Source organism: Notolepis coatsorum, assembly GCF_963971535.1.
Source record: "Notolepis coatsorum genome assembly, chromosome: 18".
NCBI classification, from domain to species: domain Eukaryota; kingdom Metazoa; phylum Chordata; class Actinopteri; order Aulopiformes; family Paralepididae; genus Notolepis; species Notolepis coatsorum.
Window position 1 is genome coordinate 99,731,429 of NC_140182.1, and position 22,369 is coordinate 99,753,797.

Below are 22,369 nucleotides of genomic sequence, written 5' to 3' on the forward strand. Positions count from 1 at the left end.
TGAGGGGAAGGCTGCTCCAGAGATGTACTGAGCAGTTTTAACCACTTGCTGGAGTGCCGTCCTCTTTTTAGCAGTGCAGTTTCCATACCAGACCATGATAGAGCTGGAAAGGACACTCTCAACTGTACTTCTATAGAAGTTGGGCGGCATGCCACATTTTCTCAGCCTTCTTAGGAAGTACAGTCATTGCTGGGATTTTTTAATGATCTGTTGGGTGTTGTGAGCCCAGGTGAGATCCTCATTGATGTGGGTATCCACCTCTGTCAGAATGCAGGTAGGTGAATTCCAATGGTTGAAGGCAATCACAGAGACAGAGAGTGTTTACTCTTGAACAGGTTCGACTTTAATAGTAAGAACACAGAGTAAATTCTAAGAGAGAACAAGTGCTAAAAGCACAAGTGTAAGATAAGGTAAATGGGAGCTTATTGGAGGTCCAAAGTAGAACCGTCCGCGTTATCCCCGAACGCAATTAGTGAAGACCTGACAATGGACAAGCAGAAGAGAGGTATGTTAAATAGGGACAAAATACCAACATTCCACACACACCCCCGTGACAGCCAATTAGGAACCACCCCTAAGTGACAGCACTAATTGACAGGGAAATGACAGGTGACAAGCCCAGTGACATATGCCAGGAATGTGGGTGGTCACCGACCGAGGTCGGTGTCCAGAACGTAACAGTACCCTCCCCCGACGAACGGCACCAGACGTTCACCTAGGAGCCTCGGGATTCAGCCGCCGGAAATCAACGATCAGGCTGGGATCTAAAATATCCCTTTGAGGCACCCAAGAACGCTCTTCTATCCCGTACCCCTCCCAATCCACCAAGAACTGAAACCCCCTACCCCTCCGCCTACAACCCAGTATCCTCCGCACCGTGTAAATGGGTTGACCGCCAATAAACCGGGGCGGAGGAACCACAGGCAGTGGCGGGGCCAAGGGCGATGAGAGGAATGGCTTCAACAGGGACACATGAAACGTCGGATGAACCCTCATAGAGCTCGGAAGTCGTAGCTTGTAAGCCACTGGATTAACCCGATGAATCACTTTAAATGGTCCTATAAAGCGAGGAGCCAGCTTCTTGGATTCCACCCGGAGAGGGAGATCCCGGGTGGAAAGCCAAACCCGCTGCCCTGGACGGTAAACTGGAGCCGGACGACGCTTACGGTTAGCCTGCCGTTGGGTACTAACCGAAACCTTCTGTAGCGCCTTCCGAACCTGTTTCCACGTCCTGCGACAGCGAGCCACATGTGCCTGGGCCGAGGGCACCTCCGCCTCCTGCTCCTGCTCGGGAAACAGAGGAGGTTGAAAACCATACTGGCACTGAAAGGGAGACATACCGGTAGAAGAGGAGAGAAGGGTATTATGCGCGTACTCAGCCCAAGCCAACCTCCTACTCCACGTTGCCGGACTACCGGCAACGTAACACCTCAAGACCCCCTCCAAATCCTGGTTGACCCTCTCCGTCTGCCCGTTCGACTGTGGATGGAACCCAGACGACAGACTGACAGAGGCGCCGAGGCCGGCGGCAAACGCCTTCCAGAACCTGGAGGCGAACTGAGGACCCCGGTCCGACACGATATCTACTGGCAGCCCGTGGACCCGAAAGACATGCTGTATAATTAAATCAGCAGTCTCCCGGGCCGAAGGAAGCTTGGGGAGAGGGACAAAGTGAGCCGCCTTAGAGAACCGATCCACCACCACCAAAATGGTGGTGAATCCGTCCGAAAGGGGAAGACCAGAAATAAAGTCCAGAGATATGTGTGACCAGGGTCGTTTAGGAATAGGAAGTGGTCGGAGGAGACCCGCCGGTGCCCGTCGAGAGGTCTTACTACGTGCGCACACCGGACAGGCCGCCACAAAGGAACGCGTATCCCCCTCCACTGTCGGCCACCAGAACCTCCTACGGATAAATTCCAGGGTCCTGGTTGCCCCTGGGTGGCTGGTGAGGGATGACGCATGTGCCCACTGTAGCAAGCGTGAGCGCGCCACCTTGGGAACATACGACCGTCCCGGAGGACCCCCACCAGGATCGGGCTCCCGCGTTAGCGCCGACCTTACCACCTTCTCTATGCCCCAAGACACGGGTGCCAAAATCAAGGCCGGTGGAATAATGGGATGGGGCTGCTCCTCCCGCCCAGGAAGATCAAACTGGCGCGACAACGCGTCAGGTTTGATATTCTTGGAGCCGGGTCTATAGGAGATGGTATATCGAAATCGTGTGAAGAACAACGTCCACCTGGCCTGGCGAGCGTTAAGGCGTTTAGCCCCTTGGATGTAAGCCAAGTTCTTATGATCAGTCCAAATAATGAAAGGATGTGCCGCCCCCTCCAACCAATGTCTCCACTCCTCCAGTGCCAATTTGATCGCCAATAACTCCCGATTACCCACGTCGTAATTACGCTCGGCTGGTGACAGACGGCGAGAAAAAAAAGCACACGGGTGCACTTTCCCATCCTTTAAGCATCTCTGAGAGAGCACCCCCCCCACCGCGACGTCAGAGGCATCCACCTCCACAATGAACGGAACCTCCGCGTCATGGCGGATCAATACAGGAGCGGATGTAAAACGACGTTTAAGATCGCAGAAGGCCGACTCAGCCCTAGGCGACCATTCAAAGCCAGGGAGAGAGGCCTTAGTGAGAGCTGTTAAGGGATTGGCTAAGGCGCTAAAATTGCGAATAAAGCGCCTGTAAAAATTTGCAAAGCCCAAAAAACGTTGTAACCCCTTGAGCGACGAAGGCCGTGGCCAGTCCAAAACTGCACTCACCTTGGCTGGATCCATGCGCAGATCGCCCTTCGTCAACACAAAGCCCAGGAAGGACACGGTGTCCGTGTGAAACACACACTTCTCAGCCTTAACGAATAGTTGATGCTTGAGGAGACGGTCTAGCACCTCCCGAACGTGCATTTGGTGTTGCACCATATCGCGAGAAAAAATCAGGATATCATCTAAGTAGACAAACACCGACACCCCAATCAAGTCTCGCAGCACGTCGTTAACCAGGGCTTGGAAGACTGCCGGAGCATTAGCCAAACCAAAGGGCATGACCAAATACTCATAGTGCCCATTGGGTGTGTTAAATGCAGTCTTCCACTCGTCTCCCTCTCTAATCCTGACCAGGTTGTATGCATTACGTAAGTCAAGTTTAGAAAAGACCTGTGCCCCCTGTAAGCACTCAAAGGCCGTGTCCATGAGGGGTAAAGGATATCGGTTCTTGATGGAAACGTCATTCAATCCCCTATAATCAATGCATGGGCGCTGATCACCATCCTTTTTATCAACAAAAAAGAAGCCAGCGCCGGCAGGGGAAGTGGAAGGGCGTATGTGCCCCGCAAGCAATGCCTCCTCTATGTAGGTGTTCATGGCCAAGGTTTCGGGGCGTGAGAGAGAGAACATTCGCCCGCGAGGCGGGGAGGTACCGGGTAGAAGATTAATGGGACAGTCGTATGATCTATGAGGCGGAAGTGCTTTAGCACGCGTCTTGCTAAAAACGTCCGCCAGGTCCCAATAGATCTCAGGCACCCCTATTAAATCGGGATTAGAGGGTAGATCAGAATCTGCCACGCTCCCCACCATCCTGGAGAAAGAGGGAGGAGACAAAAGAGAAGAGGGGGGGGGAGACAAGGGTTTGGGCAAACTCCCGCTGACGATCGACTTGACGTCGGCCGCCGTTGAGAGTTCGCCCGTGCTCCAATTAATGACACGAACACATGACGACAACCAGGGATGACCCAACACCATGACAGAATAGGGGGAAAAGATGACAAAAAAAGTAACCCATTCCCACTCCCCACCCTCCACCCGGATGTGTAAGGGAACTGTGCGTTGGGTGACGCTCCCACTGCCCAGGGGCCGACCGTCCAGGGCATAGACTGGTAAGGGAACCCCTAAATCCTCCACCGGGGTTCCCCACTCCTTCACCAATCCCACGTGAATAAAATTGCCCGCCGCCCCTGAGTCAATGAGAGCCTTAGTTCCCCTAATGTCACCCCCACAGTTGATCGCCACCTCAAAAAATGTTCGAGAATCCGTGGTTTTGGCAGGAATGAGCCCACCTGCTGGCGCCCTCTCGAGGCCCGACGGCGCACCTTCCATCCCCGATTGGCGCCGAGCCGATACAGCCTGGACCCGACAGCTGCCGAAGCGGTGACCGGTGCGGCCGCACCGGAAGCAGCGTCGCTCTTTGATGAAGCGCTGCCTCTCGTCGTCCGAGAGCGACAGCGCTCCAAGCTGCATGGATTCATCACCCAGTGGCCCACTCGTGTAATGCATGGAATTATCAACACCAGGAGAAGAAGGAAAACATACCTGGGGCTGGGTGTTGTTGACATGCTCCTTCTCCCTCTCCCGGTGCCGATTATCCATCTTGATGGTGGTGTTGATCAGCACTTCCAGCTGCTCGGGGATCTCACGCGCGGAGAGAGCATCTCGCATCCGCGTTGAGAGTCCCCTGACGAACAGAACCACGCAGACGTTCTCCGCCCAAGCTGTCTCCCGAGCCAAGATCCGAAAATTGATAGCATAAGCTGCGACTGTGCGGAGGCCCTGCCGGCAGTCGAGAAGACGACCACCAGCCTCGAAGATCGAGAGTACCCGGGAAGTATCGAATACTCTTCTCAATTCCCGGGTAAAGGCGTCCAGACTGTCGCAGATTATCGCCCCTGCCTCTAATTCCGCCGTAGCCCAGGAGAGAGCTTGGCCGGTGAGCAGTGTGATAATATACGCTACCTGCGCTGTCTCCGATGGAAATGATCGTGGTTGCAGCCGGAAAACGAGTAGACACTGGGTGATGAATTCCCGACAACCATCCGGTGATCCGTCATAGCGAGCGGGCGCCTGCAGATGTGGTTCGCGGGACCGCTCCTGGACCCCGAACACCCCCCGACTTCCCTCTGCGTGGAGCGCTGCTTCCCCCGCCGCCGACTGCACACCAGCCACTCCTTCTTGGGCTTGTCGGGCTGTGGCCAACGCCGACTGCGCCACCGCTTGGGATGATCCGACGACCCCATTGAGTCGGATTAACTCGGCGCTGACCAGCTGCTGATGTTCCTCCATCCGTGTCTGGGCTGCTCCCTGCGTCCGGAGCATCTCCATGATGGCCTCCATGGAATTCTGATGGTCAGGTCTTCTGTCAGAATGCAGGTAGGTGAATTCCAATGGTTGAAGGCAATCACAGAGACAGAGAGTGTTTACTCTTGAACAGGTTCGACTTTAATAGTAAGAACACAGAGTAAATTCTAAGAGAGAACAAGTGCTAAAAGCACAAGTGTAAGATAAGGTAAATGGGAGCTTATTGGAGGTCCAAAGTAGAACCGTCCGCGTTATCCCCGAACGCAATTAGTGAAGACCTGACAATGGACAAGCAGAAGAGAGGTATGTTAAATAGGGACAAAATACCAACATTCCACACACACCCCCGTGACAGCCAATCAGGAACCACCCCTAAGTGACAGCACTAATTGACAGGGAAATGACAGGTGACAAGCCCAGTGACATATGCCAGGAATGTGGGTGGTCACCGACCGAGGTCGGTGTCCAGAACGTAACACACCTCTGTACAAGTGGTTGCTTTTTGATGCTTTTTTTTTCTTTTTATATAGCGCTTTTATCCAAAGTGCTTTGGTTATGGTGTGTTATGGTTTGACACCGACCCCAAACGCAAACGGCACAGAGAGAGTTGTTTCAGAGTTAGCCAAAATCAAGGGCGTGTTTATTTACTGAGTAACAAGAATGAATTAGGTGGTGAACAGAACAAACTGGGAAACAGGCATGTGAGGAATGTTTGCTGCTCTGCAGCTTCTCCCAGAATGTGACGTTGTGGAATTTGTCCGTGACGTCTGAGCCGCTCTGCAGATCCTCCCAGCATATACTCCGGATGGAGGTGGAGAGGGAGAGAGAGAGTCCGAGTTAGCTCAGCGCACAATTGAAAACTGACAGGTGACTGGTGAGGTGAATTGTCCAAACAAATAATCCAAGTGACAGATCTTCGGTGTGAAACACACAGTGAGCAGTGTCCAGAGTGAAAACAATTAGGTAATCCAAACGTGAAAATCCAACTGACAAAAAGGTGAGAACAGTCTGAACAAAAACAGGATCTCTTCAGTGCTTTACAAACACACAAAAAACGATAGATCCAAAAGACTGTTTACAAAAACTCACCAGAGCGCAGCGCGTAAAGCGGGCAGATCAAACGAGGCGACCGCTTCGTAACGGGGAAGCAGGTTCTCCAAACGGGATATTTCTCGATAGTCCTGGGAGGCAACAGAACAGGGAAGGCAGCGACGGGAAGGAACAGGCAAATGCAGGGAATGTTTCAGAACGATCCAACATCGATACTAGGGGAATCAGAGTCTATAAAGCCTCTTGGGGCACTGATTAGAACACACATCAGGTGCGTGATGGTAATTGATACTTGACTTAGAAGTGTGTGTTCGGCACGGACCAATCAACACAGAATCCTCCCAGTACCTTAAAGGAACGGAGCGAGTGGGTGGGGAGCGGACCAATCATCACAGTACTTTAAGAAGCCTGTGGTGGGGAAAGAACCAAACCTCACAGTACTCCCCCCTCCACGGGAGCCACCCGGCGACCCACTCGGCCCCGGCCTGCCCGGACGGGACCGAAGGAAGCCGGCGATCAGGGGCACTGGAGAGGGGGACAAAGACAGAGGCCCGGAGAGGGGGACCGGAGACGTGGACAGAGGACCGGCGAGGGAGGCCGGAGACGGGGACTGAGACCCGACAGCGGAGGCCGGGCACGGGGACTGGGGCCCGACAGCGGAGGCCGGGCACGGGGACTGGGGCCCGACAGCGGAGGCCGGGCACAGGGACAGAGAACCGGCGAGGGAGGCCGGAGACGGGGACTGGGACCCGACAGCGGAGGCCGGGCACAGGGACAGAGGACCGGCGAGGGAGGCCGGAGACGGGGACTGGGGCCCGACAGCGGAGGCCGGGCACAGGGACAGAGGACCGGCGAGGGAGGCCGGAGACGGGGACTGGGACCCGGTGAGGGGGCTGGACGGCACCTGAAGACACTGGGTACGACAGGAGGAGCTCCACCCCTTGATGGTACCGGAGGACCAGGCGATGTGGGGCTTGTGCAGCGCGAGCCAGGGCCTGCCCAGGACCACAGGGACAAGAGGAGAGCTGGTGACGAAAAACTGGAGCCTCTCAACGTGGTTACCAGCAACGGTGAGAAGGATTGGACAGGTGCGTTGAGTGACGTCAGCCAGGCGGCGATGATCCAGCGCGAAGACCTCCAAGGGCCTCTCGAGGTCCTCAAGTGGAATGTTGGCCTGGGTGGCAAACCCAACGTCCATGAAACTCCCATCAGCACCAGAGTCCATGAGTGCACCCACCGTCGCCCGCTGGTCCGCCCAGGCTAGGGTGACGTCCGCCAGACGGTTAGGTGGTGCACGGGTGGGGGAACAGGAAAAACGGCTCACCAGGATTTCCCGGGGTCCCGGCGAGCCTGGTCTTCTTGGCCGGGTAGAGCAATTGGAGACACGGTGTCCATAACGGCCACAGTAGAGGCAACGGCCGGACCTGAGCCTGGACTCCCGTTCGGCCGGGCTAAGGCGGTTGCGTCCCAGCTGCATGGGTTCCTCCTGGGTCACGGCTCGGGAGGGAACAAACCCACCAGTCACGGAGGGGGCAGGACGGTCAGCACCGTAGAGGCGGCCGCCGGGAAAGGGAGCCGCTGAGCGGAGGTCGATGGCACAGTCGAAAGGCCGGTGAGGCGGAAAGACCTGAGGCCTGGACTCACTGAAAACCTCCTCGAGGTCGTGGTACTCGGGGGGTACGTCTGGGGTACTGAAAACGTCCTCGAGGTCGTGGTACTCGGGGGGGTACGTCTGGGGATCCCCGTCGTGCTCGCTCACGCCTTCCCTCCCGGAGGCGTCCGTCGATGCGGATAGCGAGGCTGATCAGGTCCTCGAGGGACTCAGGTTCCTCACGGGTCGCGAGCTGGTCCCTGACTGCGTCGTTGAGCCCCCTCATGAAGGTAAGACGAAGTGCTTGGTCGTTCCAACCGCTCTCCGTAGCCGCCAGTCTGAACTCCAGCACGTAGTCGGTAACCCCGCCGCTGCCCTGCCGGAAGGTACCCAACCGGGCTCCAGGGTCCAGACCACGGGCTGGATGGTGGAAAACCCTGCGGAGCTCAGCCACGAAGTCTGGGTAGGAGAAACAGAAGTCTGCCTCCATTGCCCAGGAGGAAGTGACCCACTGGGCTGCCCGGCCTGAGAGCAAGTTAGTCATGTAGGCCACTTGGGCTCCCCTTGAAGTGAAACGACTGGGTTGATGACGAAAAACCAACTCACATTGCATGATGAATGTGGCACAATCCTCGAAGTTACCGTCGAACAGCCGTGGTTCGGAGAGACGGGGCTCCCGAGGTGTGGGATTGGGAGGCGCGGGGCCTGCCAGGGCTGCGGGTGATGCTCCGGCCGAGGCTCCTGAAGGAAGTGGGGTTGCAAGCAAGGTGTTAATGGTTTCACTCAGTGCTTGTAAGTGGAGGAGAATACTAGACTACTGGCTTACCAGAGCCCCCAGGGACCCCTGAATAAGCAGGACCTGCTCTCGGAGTTCCTGTACAGCAGCCGCATCTAGCTGTAGGCTGTGTTCCTTGGTTGACTCTAGCTGGACTGCCAATGCTGTGCTGACTCTCTCTGTGTCGGCTGGGGTCGTCAGGGTTGGATCGTAATGTTATGGTTTGACACCGACCCCAAACGCAAACGGCACAGAGAGAGTTGTTTCAGAGTTAGCCAAAATCAAGGGCGTGTTTATTTACTGAGTAACAAGAATGAATTAGGTGGTGAACAGAACAAACTGGGAAACAGGCATGTGAGGAATGTTTGCTGCTCTGCAGCTTCTCCCAGAATGTGACGTTGTGGAATTTGTCCGTGACGTCTGAGCCGCTCTGCAGATCCTCCCAGCATATACTCCGGATGGAGGCGGAGAGGGAGAGAGAGAGTCCGAGTTAGCTCAGCGCACAATTGAAAACTGACAGGTGACTGGTGAGGTGAATTGTCCAAACAAATAATCCAAGTGACAGATCTTCGGTGTGAAACACACAGTGAGCAGTGTCCAGAGTGAAAACAATTAGGTAATCCAAACGTGAAAATCCAACTGACAAAAAGGTGAGAACAGTCTGAACAAAAACAGGATCTCTTCAGTGCTTTACAAACACACAAAAAACGATAGATCCAAAAGACTGTTTACAAAAACTCACCAGAGCGCAGCGCGTAAAGCGGGCAGATCAAATGAGGCGACCGCTTCGTAACGGGGAAGCAGGTTCTCCAAACAGGATATTTCTCGAGAGTCCTGGGAGGCAACAGAACAGGGAAGGCAGCGACGGGAAGGAACAGGCAAATGCAGGGAATGTTTCAGAACGATCCAACATCGATACTAGGGGAATCAGAGTCTATAAAGCCTCTTGGGGCACTGATTAGAACACACATCAGGTGCGTGATGGTAATTGATACTTGACTTAGAAGTGTGTGTTCGGCACGGACCAATCAACACAGAATCCTCCCAGTACCTTAAAGGAACGGAGCGAGTGGGTGGGGAGCGGACCAATCATCACAGTACTTTAAGAAGCCCGTGGTGGGGAAAGAACCAAACCTCACAGTGTGTGAAGAGGGTGTACAGCAGGGGGCTCAGCACGCAGCCCTGGGGGGTCCCTGTGCTTAGAACCTTTGTGCCTGATGTCCGGTTGCCGACTCTGACTGACTGGGGCCTATTTGTAAGAAAGTTCAGCACCCAGTTACAGAGAGCCGGTGTCAGACCCACAGTGAGGAGTTTAGCAGAGAGTTTGTGTGGGATGACTGTGTTAAATGCAGAGCTATAGTCGATGAATAATAGTCTGGCATAGGTGTCCTTGCCCTCTAAGTGGGTGAGGGTGGTGTGGATGACGGTGTTGACTGCATCCTCAGTGGACCGGTTCTGACGGTACGCAAACTGCAGAGGGTCCAGTGTGTCTGGGATTTATGAAATGACAATTACCCGTCTTGATTGATTTAATCTACCTGGGCGGGTCTTAATCTACCTGGGTGAGCCACCCAAGTAGAGCATGTATGCGTTCGTCATATCAACACTGGTTGCACGCACGCTAATGACGCCACGTGCACGCGCGCTCCAGGGCGCATGCGCACGCTACCGCGCATGCGCATTAATGTTCCCTCGCTTAAGCACAGACTAAAGACAGTGCCTAATTGCCTCTATGAATGGAATGTAACATATTTCATTCACAAGTTCTGTGTGAATGTATCTGAGAACTTATTTAACACACCTGACGACCGGCGCTATTGATATGCAAAGTAGCCCAGGCGGGTACTTATAGCGAGTTGGCGAGTGCAGCGCATTCCTGTGTGCACGCGCTTCTGGTCACAAAACGTTGGCTGCACTGCGTGCAACCCCATCCCATGAAGAACGCATCACTGTGTATGGGAAACACTAAACAGGGTGTGGGAGTTCTCACTTCTCCTGCTGGCACCAACAAAACAAATCTAAGGCAAATAAAATGCCTCCTTTTTGCTATGTAATCTTTGTATGGTAAGGTTCTGTTTTGTTTTAGCATCACTTTTTCCCAATAGGAAGTGTCGTCTTATACACACAGCCCGCTGTGGGTGGGACAGGTATACAGTTGCTGGTGCTGATGTGCATTGTCTTCCCTCATTGGGCTTTCAGGCAACCCGTCCCAGCCCACCTCGCTCCATTATATGAGCCCCTACCAGCTGAACGCCTACGCTATGGCCCTGCGGGCTGTCGGGGAGATCATCCAGGACTACGACAGTGACAAGATGTTCCCCGCTCTGGGCTTCGGTGCCAAGCTGCCCCCCGACGGACGAGTTTCACACGAGTTTGCCCTGGTGAGGAAACACCCCTATCCCTCATTCCCCCTGCCTGTGACCCTCTGTCCTTTCCTTCCACGCCACTCTCCCTCATTCCTCCTGCCTGTGACCCTCTGTCCTTTCCTTCAACACCCCTATCCCTCATTCCCCCTGCCTGTGACCCTCTGTCCTTTCCTTCCACGCCACTCTCCCTCATTCCTCCTGCCTGTGACCCTCTGTCCTTTCCTTCAACACCCCTATCCCTCATTCCTCCTGCCTGTGACCCTCTGTCCTTTCCTTCAACACCCCTATCCCTCATTCCCCCTGCCTGTGACCCTCTGTCCTTTCCTTCCACACCACTCTCCCTCATTCCTCCTGCTTGTAATAATAATAATAAATTGTATTTGTAGTGCACTTTTCGTTCACTAGGATTAAAACATAGTTAAAAAGGGCGCTCTAGTAGCACACCATGTATCGCGCTGCGTCGCGAAGCATAGTTACAAAATTATTACATAATAAGAATAAAATTAAATACAAAATACAAATTTTATACAAAATAAAACAGTTAAAAACATAGTATAAACAGTCAATTTAAAACAACAGCACAAGAAATAGCTAGCAATCAAAGGCCTTTTGAAATAAGAATGTTTTCAGGCCTGGTTTAAAAGAGTCCAGGCTCTGTGGTGCCCTCAGCTGGATGGGGAGGCTGTTCCACAGGCGTGGTGCAGCCGAGCAGAAGGTCCCCCATGGTGCAGAGCCTGGTACTGGGGACCCGAAGGAGCAGGCTACCTGCAGATATGAGGGTAGGGGTGGAGGATTGTGGTGTGATGAGTTCCTGTAGGTAGAGGGGTGCGTGTCAGTTTATGCAGTTATGGGTGAGCAGCAGGATTTTGTAGTTGATACGGGGTGAGATGGGGAGCCAATGTAGTGAGTGGAGGATGGGGGTTATGTGCTCATGTTTACGGACTCTCATCAGGATCCTGACAGCGCTGTTTTGGATGTATTGCAGCTTTTGGATGCTCTTGCCAGGAATCCCTATGAAGAGTTTGTTACAGTAGTCCAGTCTTGAGGAGACAAAGGCATGGACAAGCTCCTCTGCGTCTGACAGGGTTAAAGTGGAATGGAGTTTGGAGATATTTCTTAGGTGATAGAATGAGGTCTTGCAGAGGTGTTTTATGTGGATGTTGAAGGTCAGGTGGGGGTCAAAACGAACCCCCAGATTTGTGACTGAGGGGGATGAACTGGCCGTCAAAGGTGAGATGGGATATGGGTGAAGACTGAACCTGGTGTGGGGTGCCAATGAGAAGTGTTGTTCATCCATGCCTTTATCTCCTCAAGACAGGTGGTGAGGCATGACAGAGCTGCAGAGGGGCTTGGGGCAGTTTTTATGTAGAGTTGTGTGTCATCGGCATAACAGTGGAAGGACATTCCACGCCTGCCGATGACACGACCGAGGGGGAGCATGTAGGTGATGAAGAGGATGGGACCAAGAACCGACCCCTGCGGAACACCACAGGTGACAGGGAGCAGCCTGGACTTGTGTCCTCCCAGTGAGACATATTCAGTCCTGCCTAAGAGGGAGGACTGGAACCACTGCAGTGCATGGTCCGACAGTCCAACAGTGTTGTGGAGGCGCTCCAGGAGGATGGTGTGGTCCACAGTGTCAAACGCTGCTGTCAGGTCGAGGAGGATGAGGAGTGATGGTGATCCTGCGTCAGCGGTCATTAGCAGGTCATTTGTCACCCTGAGCAGAGCTGTTTCCGTGCTATGGGATGAGCGAAAGCCTGACTGGAACTTTTCGAACCGGGTGTTATATTTGAGGTGGTCCTGAAGCTGGGAGGCAACTACCTTTTCCAATACCTTGGCCAAGAAGGCAATGTTTGAAATTGGCCTGTAGTTGGCAAGAACTTCCAGGTCCAGGGTGGGCTTCTTGAGGAGGGGGCGGATGATGGCAACTTTGAGGCCAGATGGGATATGGCCAGTTTGAAGGGAGAGGTTAACAGCCTGGGTGATGATTGGACTGATGCTGGGGATGTATGACGTGAGCAGGGCAGTTGGAATGGGATCCAGGGTGCAGGTGGATGGTTTCATTCCTCAGAGTTATTTCGATGTGGCTCTGCTGAACCACAGTGTAACATGGGAGAGATGGTAAGCTCTCAGACGACGGGTTAGAGGCAGGGCGAAACAGAGAGGAAGAGCTGGGCATCAGAGAGCGACCCTCTGTCCTTTTCTTCCACGCCACTCTCCCTCATTCCTCCTGCTTGTGACACTCTGTCCTTTCCTTCCACACCACTCTCCCTCATTCCTCCTGCTTGTGACACTCTGTCCTTTCCTTCCACGCCACTCTCACTCATTCCTCCTGCCTGTGACCCTCTGTCCTTTCCTTCCACACCAGTCTCCCTCATTCCTCCTGCTTGTGACACTCTGTCCTTTCCTTCCACGCCACTCTCACTCATTCCTCCTGCTTGTGACACTCTGTCCTTTCCTTCCACACCAGTCTCCCTCGTTCCTCCTGCTTGTGACACTATGTCCTTTCCTTCCACGCCACTCTCCCTCGTTCCTCCTGCTTATGACACTATGTCCTTTCCTTCCACGCCACTCTCCCTCGTTCCTCCTGCTTGTGACACTCTGTCCTTTCCTTCCACGCCACTCTCACTCATTCCTCCTGCTTGTGACACTCTGTCCTTTCCTTCCACGCCACTCTCACTCATTCCTCCTGCTTGTGACACTCTGTCCTTTCCTTCCACACCAGTCTCCCTCATTCCTCCTGCTTGTGACACTCTGTCCTTTCCTTCCACACCAGTCTCCCTCGTTCCTCCTGCTTGTGACACTCTGTCCTTTCCTTCCACGCCACTCTCCCTCGTTCCTCCTGCTTGTGACACTCTGTCCTTTCCTTCCACGCCACTCTCACTCATTCCTCCTGCCTGTGACCCTCTGTCCCTTCCTTCCACGCCACGCTCCCCAGAGTCCTAGTTCTGGTCACACTGCTCTTCACCTTACTGTAAGTTTTCAGCTATTCCAGCCAGGATGCTTGGGAATGCTGGGTCGGCTCAAACTCAACGCCGGGTGTTGACAATGGGCGGTCCTTGACTTGTGTGTCTCTGTTTTTCAGGAAAAACATGGCGGCTTGCTCGTAATCTTTCTCTTTTTCCACCTAAGCGGTTGACTATGTTGTACGTTTCTGAAAACATTTTAGGCAAAGAAATAGGCAATGAAATTGCTGAATCTTAATTCATACAGTATTTGATCTGCAACAGCTAGTATGATAGTTTGGATGGACGAAGTTGAAGTAATTTGCACAAAGTTGAAGTCCACTCTCCGCTAAATAATGCTGACTGGCGAAAACCCCCACCCCCCTTCCCCAGTCCAACTCACCATGCCGTTTCCATCATGCACTGGGAGGCTGCTTCTCTCACTCTGCATAGACAGTGAATAGAACGTGCTGTCGGACCTTAATGCTTTCAGTGAAAACACCCCTTCAGACGTTTCCATGGCCAGTCAGTCCACTCCTCCATGCAGATGTTGTGCCGCAGTCACTTGCTGCATTACAGCGGATCAGCATTAGATAACAGCCTCTCCAGGGATGCCTGTGGCTTGAGAGAGGCTTCATACCGTGAAACCTCAATTAATAGCCCAGGCTTTTATTTGCTTCAATCATTGAACACAACTGGCCTATATTTGGGACAGGCATATGGGACTGGTCTTTAATTCCTTTATAGCACAAAATGCTTGCACAGCAAAGATGGGAAATATTGTCAAATTGTTTATTTAAACCAGTATTATGTATTATGATGACCTATATAAAAACGAGGCCATCGAATTACATATCAATTACGATCCATTAATTTGATGTCGCTCAGAGGCGACAGCACCAACCTCACCAAATCCCACAATTCCTAGCAAACAATCCCCTAGCTCCTCAGCGAGTCAAGCAAGCTAGCTATATATATAGGACACCGGGATGTAGGGATCATTTATAATAAAAGTCAAGTTAGACCGCGCTCACAATAGTTGACACTGGGTGCTGCAATCCCGAAGATAAATGTAGAATAAAGCAGGAAACCGGACCAGCACTCTCAGGTTTCAATGGCTAGCCATCAACACTGAAGAAGGAACACATTGGTTCTGAAACATGTATGTATCCGGCTGCAATTAAAATGTGAAACCTGAGAGTGCTGGTCCGGCTTCCTGCTTTATTCTACAGGGATCATTTATAATGCCATAGAAGCATATAGACGTAGTCTACTGTGATTAGGGTTGACCATTTTGGAATTGACAGCACTGAGTTTCATTCCACTGGTCGCTCTAAAGTTGTTGCAGTGAATATCTCTTAACCACTCTCTCTCTCTCTCTCTCTCTCTCTCTCTCTCTCTCTCTCTCTCTCTCTCACTCTCTCTCTCTCTCTCTCTCTCTCTCTCTCTCTCTCTCTCTCTCTTTCTCTCTTTAACTCACTTCACCTCTCTTTAACTTTCTCTCTTTAACTCACCTCCTCCAGCTCATGTCTGTCTTGCGGTTTGAAAGTTATGATAATCACACAAACAAGTTGAACTACAATTAACAATGCTAGATCTGACATACGGATGTACCAATCCACAGGAGAAATCATGTTTTGTTTTTAATGTGATTTGAGCAATAGCTCTGACTCTCGTGTGCTGCTCTCAAACCAAAATCCACAGGAGAAAATCGTCATATGAAAATCTTCACATTTTCATTTGAACAATAGCCCATACTTGCGTGTGCTGCTCTAGCCATATATATTAGGCTACATAATATAATAACATAAAATAATAGACTATATTTGTTAGCTCTGAGAGAGACAGCAGTCCATTCTCACTGTAGTGCGCTGAGAGGGAGATGGAGAGGAGACAGCATCTGCAATTGACCATATTCTCACGCCGGCCATTTTGCTCTCATGTCATGCAAATTATGGTCAATTGGCAATCTCACAGGGTGACTGTGAGTATGAATATGGAGCACAACTCTATCCTCAAGGCGCGTGCCGCAGTATTTCCCACAGGTCAGGAGTTATTTGCGGTTGTGTTGGCATGTGGGCACAGATACAGAGTCAAGCAGCTGTAAAGACATGCAACACAAGTGCACGCAGCACAAGAAGAGCTCTGGCTTTCAATCGCAAGTCACGTAAAGTTCTGGGTTTTGTGTGAAAATTGTATCATTTGACTTTTGGGAGTTTTTGACGTATTTGATCAAAACTGTGTTGTGGTTTTCATAATTTGCATGTCTTATTGATACATAAATACAACACTTATTCCAGTATGTTAAAGAGGACTACTATGTTATTCACCAAAAAGATTGGTGAACCTGAACAGCTCTCTCCCAAAATCCAAAAACGATAGAGTTCTAAAACTCAAGTTAGTGATAACTTCAGGAGCTGCTCCATAGACAATGCATTATGAAAGATGGTAAAGATGACACTGAGAGCATCCAGGGGAATGTTCTGAGTATTATGGGTAGATGTTCTGTTTAGACACTACTGTGTAATTAATCTAATTTGGGTATAAAATAAATGTGTCTCTCCCATTCATTGTCCATGGAACAGCTCCAGACTTTATACATGATGACATCACAAGCTTGAGTCTTACTTCTCTGGTCTCTAGCTTTGGGAGAGTGAAGCTTAACTCATGTTCACAAATATTGATTGAACTTTCCTAGGCTATGGAAATTAAATATTGGTATTCTTCATTTGGGTGTTGTTCACCTTTAACCTGTGTTAAGGGGATTTTTTCCGGCTCAATATTAAAAGTAGAGTAAAGATTTAGTCAGAAATCTATTACACTCCTCTTTCCAACAATGTGTAAATCTCAAAATGTTATGGTAGAGTGAGCCAAATTTGCAATGGGGCCTGTCTGATGTAAATGCATGGGAAACAGTATACAGTATACAGACCAATGTGACACAGTATATACTGTATACTTAGGGGTACAGTATATCTAAACAATTTTCATGTTGTATGAAAGTACAGGATAAGAGCCTCAGAATGAGGTATCACTTGTGGACATTGAGCAAATATTTCTGAAGCCATGGCTTTATTAAACATTATGGTTCAGTGTTCTGAGAAAACATATTCTGGCAATGGTTTCATACATTCTCAACACAAAGTTAAAGTTTTAGAGAAGGAACTGGAGCTTGAAATGGACCCATTTGCATAGTGCTTTACTCAATCAAGGAGATCATATTGAATGTGCAGTGTTGAAATAAGAAAATACACTTTTCATTTACAGAAGAAAGGAAAGACATTTCCCCCAACAGCTTCAAACGTACCTGTCTGATCAAATAGTTTAGATATTATTGACATATTTTTCACATATTTCAGTTTTGAAAATAAGATGATAGATAGAAACAAACATTCCAAGGAACACAAATCTGCGATTATCAAATCTTTTTACCCCTTAACTCATTCAGCGCCAGCGATTACCCTCATCCCTGTAGTCAATGGGCCACGCTAAAAGATAGGCATTTTCACCCTGCGTCACAATGTTTGCAGAGCTATATCTACAGTATATTCTATATTATAGCTATGGAGACAATACTATGGCTCATTTGACAGTCACTATCTCTCGTCCAACATGTAATTTTTTTAACATTTTTCATGTACACGTTTGCGTGTTATCCCGTGGTGAATATTGTATAGTTTCAGAGCGATCCGGGCTAATTCCTGGAAGCTGAGTTATGGAGCGCGATGTGCATTTTGCGAAAGTCGTTCGCGTTTCTCACCTGTACACGATATTATTTCCAAATCAAAGGTATATAATAGGCATTATGTTTCATCATGAAGGCATCAAAGGGGGGGGGGGGTGTTTGGGATACTCGGATCGTCAGCAACGGCATACGTTTTGAATACTTTAGTATACTCGTTATTGGCACTTAACCGCTGGCGGGCAATAACGAGTATACTCGTGATTGGCGCAGAAAGTGTTAAGGAATTACAAGCTTTTTTTGGTGCATTGCCAAGAAATACGCCCTGCGGAATGACCTGCGGAATGACCCAGGTTTGGTCACAAATGGTGTGTTTTTGCTGTTTGTGTTACAGAACGGAAACCCCCTGAACCCGTACTGCAGTGGGATTGATGGGGTGATGGAAGCCTACTATCAGAGCCTCAAATCTGTCCGGCTCTACGGACCAACCCACTTCTCCCCTGTTATCAACCATGTGGCCAGGTAGGTCACGCCATTGCTGACATGACTTACTATCAGAGCCTCAAATCTGTCCGGCTCTATGGAACACACTTCTTCCTTGTTATCCACCATGTGGCCAAGTAGGTTTCCCCGCCATTACTGACATGGAAACACTCTGGATGTATTGAGCTGTCACCAGATTGGAATGAATAAAATACACACGGCACAAGGTAGAAGCAAGTTTAACAGATGTTTTATTGCTGTTTAGGAGGGAGGAAGAGGTTAATGTGAATGTCAACCAGTCCGTAATCCAAGAGAATCATTGTTGTCTGATAGCGGGGGTTGGTACACAGGGATCTGTTCTCATACAGGCGGGGGCTGATCCGAGAGAAGAGACGTTGGGCAAGCAGGGGTCGATACCAAAGCGGGTTCTCAGACAGTTGAAGGGTCGGGCACACAGCAGGGATCTCCTTCCACACACAACATTGGGTCACACAGACAACAATCTTCTCCTCTTCTCTCCATCTCTCCTCTTCACTTACTTCTCTCTCCTTCTTCCTCTCCCAGGTTTCGCCTTAGCTACTCCAATGTGGTTCTGCCTAGAGCGACATTGTACTTTTGTACTTATTTTATGCCATTATTAAGTCTGCACGTTACACATTGCACTACTTTTATTGTCTTACAATTTATGCATTGTTTTTTATTCTGTCAATCTGTGTGCTGATTTTATGCCTATGTTCATTTTATACTATATAGATAGTTATTCATATTTATTATTGTTATATTGTAGAAATGTGTGTGTTACGAAGGATCAGATTAAACCAAATATATATATTTATTGATTGATATATATTGCATAATATTTGTATATCGTTTGATATCCCTTGTGTATTCCTTGTACATATACACGGAATATCCCTTTAACCTAGTACAGACCATAATATTTCGTTCTCCTATTGGACAGCGGTCCATTAGGCGCCATTGCCATACCCCCAAGGTCTGGTTCAAAGTCACCGCCAAAGACTTGCCTGGACATGAACGGTTCTGCGCAAGGATATGAGACAGGAATAAAGCTGGTACTAGTTTGTTCACCTAACGTATAAATACGGCGAAGGTGAATACAGAAGTAGAGTTACCCAATAAGTTGAAGCCCCACCCACGATACAACGTGCGGTGAAGTATGGCCTGTTTGGCCCCAAATAGAGCATTGAGACCGCGTGCGAATTAATAACTGAAGTATCAGAGTTTAACGCTGTACCGTCGAGTTCGACCTATTCTATTAATTCAGTAATAGTCTATTTATGTATAGTGTATCGTGCGGCTACCGTTCTACAGTGACCAGCATCACCAACGTTTCCTCGTACCAGCTAGTGTGCTTATCCAGGCTGGGCTGCTTACCCTGGCGCTTTCACCCGAGGAGCCCTAGACGAGGACCGTGTGGATCATGTACACTGGATAACCTACCGACGACTGCATAGCCCTTTTCGGCTGGATTATATTTGCTTTTGGTCCTGTAATTGATGGAGCGGAGAATCGCCTACACCCACAATTGTGTGGGATTTACCCTGTGAGGAGCAACGTCGAGCCCGCCTCTTAGAAGCCTGAGGCTGGCTAGCTTTCTTCCATGCGGAGCTGCATGCTACGGAGAACAGCTGTATTGGTCTGCGGATCAAGAGATTATTGCACCGTCTCCTGTACTTGGAGTCTCTTTATCATCGTTGACCCAGACTCTACTACCGACAAATCCTCTCCCCTTGCTGGCTTACAACCGGAGGGACCCTACCAGTATCTCCCGCTATCTTACTAGAGTACCATAGATATAATTCCTAAGATTCAGGTTGTATTATTATCTCCTGCGTAATATGAGAATGGACATACGTTATTGATTTGCCTACGCACATTCCTTTGCCTTATAAGCGCATCCAAAGTAAAGTATATTATTGTTAAGCACCGGTCGTAAACCGAGGTCAGATTGATTATCCCATAACTCATTGGTCCGAATCCCAGCTTCAAGCAGCGTCCTGCGAAGTGTGGGACGTCTAGGACTCAATTTGTCTATAACGTTCAGGGCTTAAACTCCGCAGACCTCGGCTCACACACAGGCACCCCCCGTCCCCTCCAGTAATACAGTTGATTGGAGTTGCGGGGTATATTTACTTTTCTTTATTTTGCTTTAATCTACTCGGTTTGCCGTAGAGTTTACTGTATGGAATTACTTGATAAAACCAGGCTTGCCGAACCCACCTTTCTCCTTAATGCAATAATCCTATTTCTCCTCCTACTCCGTCTGGGGAAAACCACACTCATGATGTTCTTTTTTACATCATAAATCAGGCACATTACAGGCACATTCAGGCACATTATTATTATTATTATTATTATTATTATTATTATTACTGGTAAAGTTACAATGCAAAAATACATCTCCATGCTTACCCGTCTTTTTAGGAAAAATAGAAGCAAACGTTGTTTCCAAAAGAAGATTGTTTTTATTTTTTAACAGTAGAAGATTACATTTAAAGGTTCAGTTTCATTTTTATAAGTACACAAGTTTCAGCTTACATATGTCTCCTTTTACTCCGTCTGGCTAAAGCCTTACTCAGGAGGTTTTTTACATCATAAATCAGGCACATTACTGGACCGCGTGGTTGACATATTTCTCTTTAGGCCTCCGTATGGATAAAGCCCCACTTCTAAAGTTTTTACATCATTAATCAAAAATGCATGGGGTGAAGTTACAAGGCAAAACACATTTCATGCTTACCCGGTCGTCTGGTCAGAAGAAAGGATACAAAGGATATTTATAAAGAGGTAATTTTAATTAGAAAAAGCTAGTTACAAGAAGAGACTGAGGTGGAAAATTTCCAATTCAGTTTAAAATAAGCAGAAAACAGAACATCTCATCATTGCACGGCTTGTGCCCCGTGTCTGGCAGCAGCATCTTCCTCTCACAAAAAAGTCTAAAATCTGCATCTTGTCTTCCAAGTCACACACTGGTAAAAACTTCAAAATCTGACTGAGAGGGAGTGAGTTAGCCTTTATAAGGGAATTCAACATCTCTTTGTCATTGGTTCAGATACAGTGATGCAATTTTACTAGCCAGTCAACGCACAATACGTAGGGTTCTAGCTCTCCTCCCATTTTAGTCATTACCTCTACTGGGCCGTAACTCGAAAAGTAATTGTAACATTTTCGCTGGAACAGACTCCCTTTGTTCTCTGCTGTGGAAAGTCCCCTCACTCCCCATCTCACTCAGACCCCACAAAGGGTTAACCAGTTTAATGCGTCTGCCGGCCGGAGAGCTCCGGGAAGAGGCCCTGTCTGTCAAGGTCGCATAGTTATGGTCAACTCCCTACTGCAGGCTCATGGAGGGAGGGAGACAGATGCATCTGTACAGACCAAGCAGTATTGAAGTGAAAGCAACTCACATCTCCAGCATGAGTACATAGTACATAGCCCAACACATACTGATATATACAGATGCACATACATGTATAATACAGTACATATATATATAGTATACAGTGTACACATATATATGCACATACTGGTTTTATTCTATGCAGACAGGACAGGGTTAGACTGTGCCGACTTGCTCTCAGCTCAGGCCTGCTCTTCACTCCGACTGCACATTAACTGTAACATAGTTTTATAAGTGTATAAAGAGTATACAGGCCATATACATAGCTCCAATCATATATAATAAACATAAGAATTTTATACAAAGTGTCACTCGTTGACTTGTGGCACTTAAAATGTGTTTACACATAACGTGTTTCTATTCCATTGTCCAGGAAGAATCTACAGACATTCCCCATAATCATATATAAGATCAGGATGTCATACCACCCAGTGTCACTTAGTTGGCTGTGACACTTTACAATTATGTACTATCATTGCTGCTAATAAATACTTAAACCCAGTTTTGTGTGGAACCGAGTCATTGTGGGAAGTGTTCATCTAAAGATACCTGTGTACTGTATGGCCAGTAGTAATGTACATAAGACAGTAGTGGTTTAATGATACCATACTTATTAATACAGTCAGGGAATTGTACCCCTCAGTTACAATTGGTCCTTCGAGCCGGATGGTAACTAGCGTAATATTAATATAGTGGTATTAATATTGACATGGCCAATGATGAACACTCCACAAACGGTTCTCCTAAAATAGATCGCCCGCAGCGTAGACGGCAGACACCTCAGTACTTAGAGGATTATGTTGCCAGTATACTACCTAGCTTTCTACAGATGTTAAACGCGGAAAAAGTAGATAGTAAAATTATGTCCGACCCTACCGACCAGGCTACCCCGCCAGTAGAGACCCTAGTGGGTTCTAATGTAACTGACCAAGCTCACGGTGGGGACCAGGAGGGACCTGACATGACTTTACCCCCCGCCAAGA

General features: G+C 49.3%; 1 protein-coding gene across 1 annotated transcript in view; it reads left to right on the top strand.

Annotated features, from left to right (window-relative positions):
* Positions 1–22,369, top strand: part of LOC311244879 (copine-8-like) — a gene marked incomplete at its 3' end in the record, with an annotated part of 270,083 nt that overhangs the window by 207,731 nt on the left and 39,983 nt on the right. Inside the window, exons 15-16 of the mRNA XM_084334565.1 lie at positions 10,689–10,870; positions 17,880–18,007. Coding sequence (XP_084190691.1) covers positions 10,689–10,870; positions 17,880–18,007 — 310 coding nt within the window. The remainder of the gene's footprint in view (positions 1–10,688; positions 10,871–17,879; positions 18,008–22,369) is intronic.